We start from the raw sequence: 2,558 nt of genomic DNA on the forward strand, positions 1-2,558 counted from the left end.
GGGTGAAAGAAGTTCAAAAGATAGCTAAGGTAGGTTCAAAGAGAACACCTCACTGTCCAGCTCATTGCTTTGAAACTCAGGGAGGTAGAGAAGGATCCGAAAGGCGCCTCTACCTCCCAGATGAGGGAGCAATGGACAAGTTATGAAGGCCAGAAAGTTCACATCGCCAGAATCCTATGGCGATCAGAAGAGTTCCAGGCGATGACAAGAATAAGGGCTCACTTTGCTAGGCAGATCAGGTAAGCTGTATTGTGATACTAGTTTTAGTTAACACCTGCTGTCTAGTAAGTAACTTACGTCAAGGTTTATTGCCTTAAGTTTGCAAGTTATATTAAATGTCATCGCTTAAGAGTTAATAGTTGCTCAAGTTTTACTTTGAGTTAACAGTTCGATAAATTGTTATAAGAGTAACAGTTTGCTCAAGTTCAAAGCATTAAGTGAATGGTTAAGCACGAAGTATCGCTGAGTTAATTTGTTTAAGCGAGTCTCACCGGTTATGTTGATTAACCACACAACAAGTAAGAAGCATTTAAAGCGAAGTATCAGAAAACAGCATTTCAACAGTGAAAGTTGTACAAGAAGTGGTTGTTCGAGTTTACATACATAAACAGTTACATAAACAGAAATTACAAACAAAAGATGAGCGCCAAGTTTCAAAAACAAGGTGATGGAGGGAGGCAGCTAGTCTTCAGAGGGTACGATCTTCCCATCCACCACCTCGTTGCAGATTGACACCATAGAGAGGTCGAGCTCGGGGTATTGGCATGCAACCTGTTCCAGAGCGACGTCGAACCCGGCGGTAAGGACTTGGGCAGTGCTTTGCTCGAGCTCTTGTGTTTGTTTCTTCAGCTCTTCGGTTTCCTCGCGAGCTCGAGCAAGATCTTCAGTAGCCTTTTTGCCTTCGTCCCGAGCCTGGGCCAACTTCGCAGCAATCTTCGTGGCCTTCTCTTGAGCTTTGGCGAGCTCAGCAATGGTATCGTCCCTCTCCTTTTCAACCTTCCCAAGGAGCACCTCCCGATCTGCTGACCTTTTCTCAAGGTTTTCCATCTTGGTCGCATCCGCCTTCTTTGCAGCCTCCAAGTCCGCCACCTTGAGCCTGTAAGGGACAAGTTTGCTTTCCAAGTCAATTTTCTCTTGGACTTGGAGGTGCAGTTTCTGGCGCAGGTCGGAGGCCTCCTTGCGCGTGCTTCTTAGCTCTGCGTCCATGGCATCCTCCAGACTTGAGTGCTCGAGCTCGGTCATCAGCAGGTTGCACGAGAGCTTTTCAGCCTCAGCCCTCGTAATCAGATTTGACCCTTTGAGCGCCGAGTTCTCCTCTTGGAGCTTCTTGAGGGAGTCCTTCACGGCTTTCCATACAATCAAGGGGAGATCCTCCGCCATCATCTTCAGTTTAGCTGTGAAGGGCCCCAAGATCTCTTTGAGGGAGGTTGGGAGGCTTGAGGTTGTTGTTGGTGGAGGTGCTGGAGGAGTTTGGTGCTGACTTTCACCACCACCCTCTTGAGTTTGAAGGGCAAGGGGGGCTTCTTGGCGTGGTGGTGAGGTCGGTGATTCTGTTATGAGTATCGGCGAGTTATGAGCGCCCTCATCTCCTCCTGGTATGGCCCCAGCAATAGAAGTGGTCGAAGGAGGACCCTCTCCGGCAGATACGAATGGCGTGGAGGCGCTTGGAGGGTTCTCTATGAAGTTTGGGTCGCTGCTCTCAACCACTGGTGGCGCGACGGCTAAGGGCGTCACTTGGACTGGTGGTAGTAGAGCTGGAGTTGAGGGCGGTGTTGGTGTTTGGATCGCAGGTGGTGAAGAGGGAGTTGCCCTTGTTCTCTTGGTGACGAGGCCATCCTCAGTCCCCTCATCATCCTCTTCTTCCTCTTGTACCACTTGATGAACTTTCCTTTTTGGTTTCCTCAAGATCAACTTTTTCCTTTGAGGGGCGGGTAATACCCCGGAAGAGGTTGCACCTCGGGGAGGAGTATTGCCTTGAGTGGCGACGATCTCCACCACCGAGTTGGGCACGATTTGGGAGCCCACCGCTAGCTTGTGGGACCAGGCGATCGCCCTCAGTTCTGCCAGTTTCCCTTTGCCCAACATATTATATGCGCAAGATAAAGAACATATGAGAAACCAAGGCAGAAGCCAAACATGCAAGCGCATTCATATAGAGATAACACAAGCAGTACATGGATGAAAGATCGGAGTAAACACAGAATGATGAAATTCCAAAATATAGTGGTGAAGACGCTAAGTTAATGTTGACTCGAAGTGAAAGACTTGGTGTTGGGGCAGGAGCTAACCTATGTGAGCTTCGAGTTGGTCCTCAAGGAACTCGAAGGAGATTATTGAGGCAGTGGGGAAGGTGATGTTGGTAGCAGCCACACTCTTCCAGAAGTGGCAGAGATCTTTGTCTAACTCCCCCATATTGTCAGGACTCCTTGGCCTCCTGAAGCTTTCTTGGAGTATTTGTTCCCCTTGTGTACCCAGTACAAGGGGAAGCCGTTGAGCAGGGAAGGGTCTTGGTCGTTTTGGCAGACCTTGACGAACTTCCCCTTCCAGTCTTTGTAAGA

General features: G+C 49.1%; 1 protein-coding gene across 1 annotated transcript; it reads right to left on the minus strand.

Annotated features, from left to right (window-relative positions):
* Positions 1-681: 681 nt before the first annotated feature.
* On the minus strand, positions 682-2,085 carry LOC137817278 (uncharacterized). The gene has a single exon (XM_068620530.1). The coding sequence runs from the start codon at positions 2,083-2,085 to the stop codon at positions 682-684; it is 1,404 nt and encodes a 467-aa protein (XP_068476631.1).
* Between the last annotated feature and the right edge of the window lie 473 nt (positions 2,086-2,558).

Source organism: Phaseolus vulgaris, unplaced genomic scaffold (assembly GCF_000499845.2).
Source record: "Phaseolus vulgaris cultivar G19833 unplaced genomic scaffold, P. vulgaris v2.0 scaffold_27, whole genome shotgun sequence".
Taxonomy (NCBI): Eukaryota; Viridiplantae; Streptophyta; class Magnoliopsida; order Fabales; family Fabaceae; genus Phaseolus; species Phaseolus vulgaris.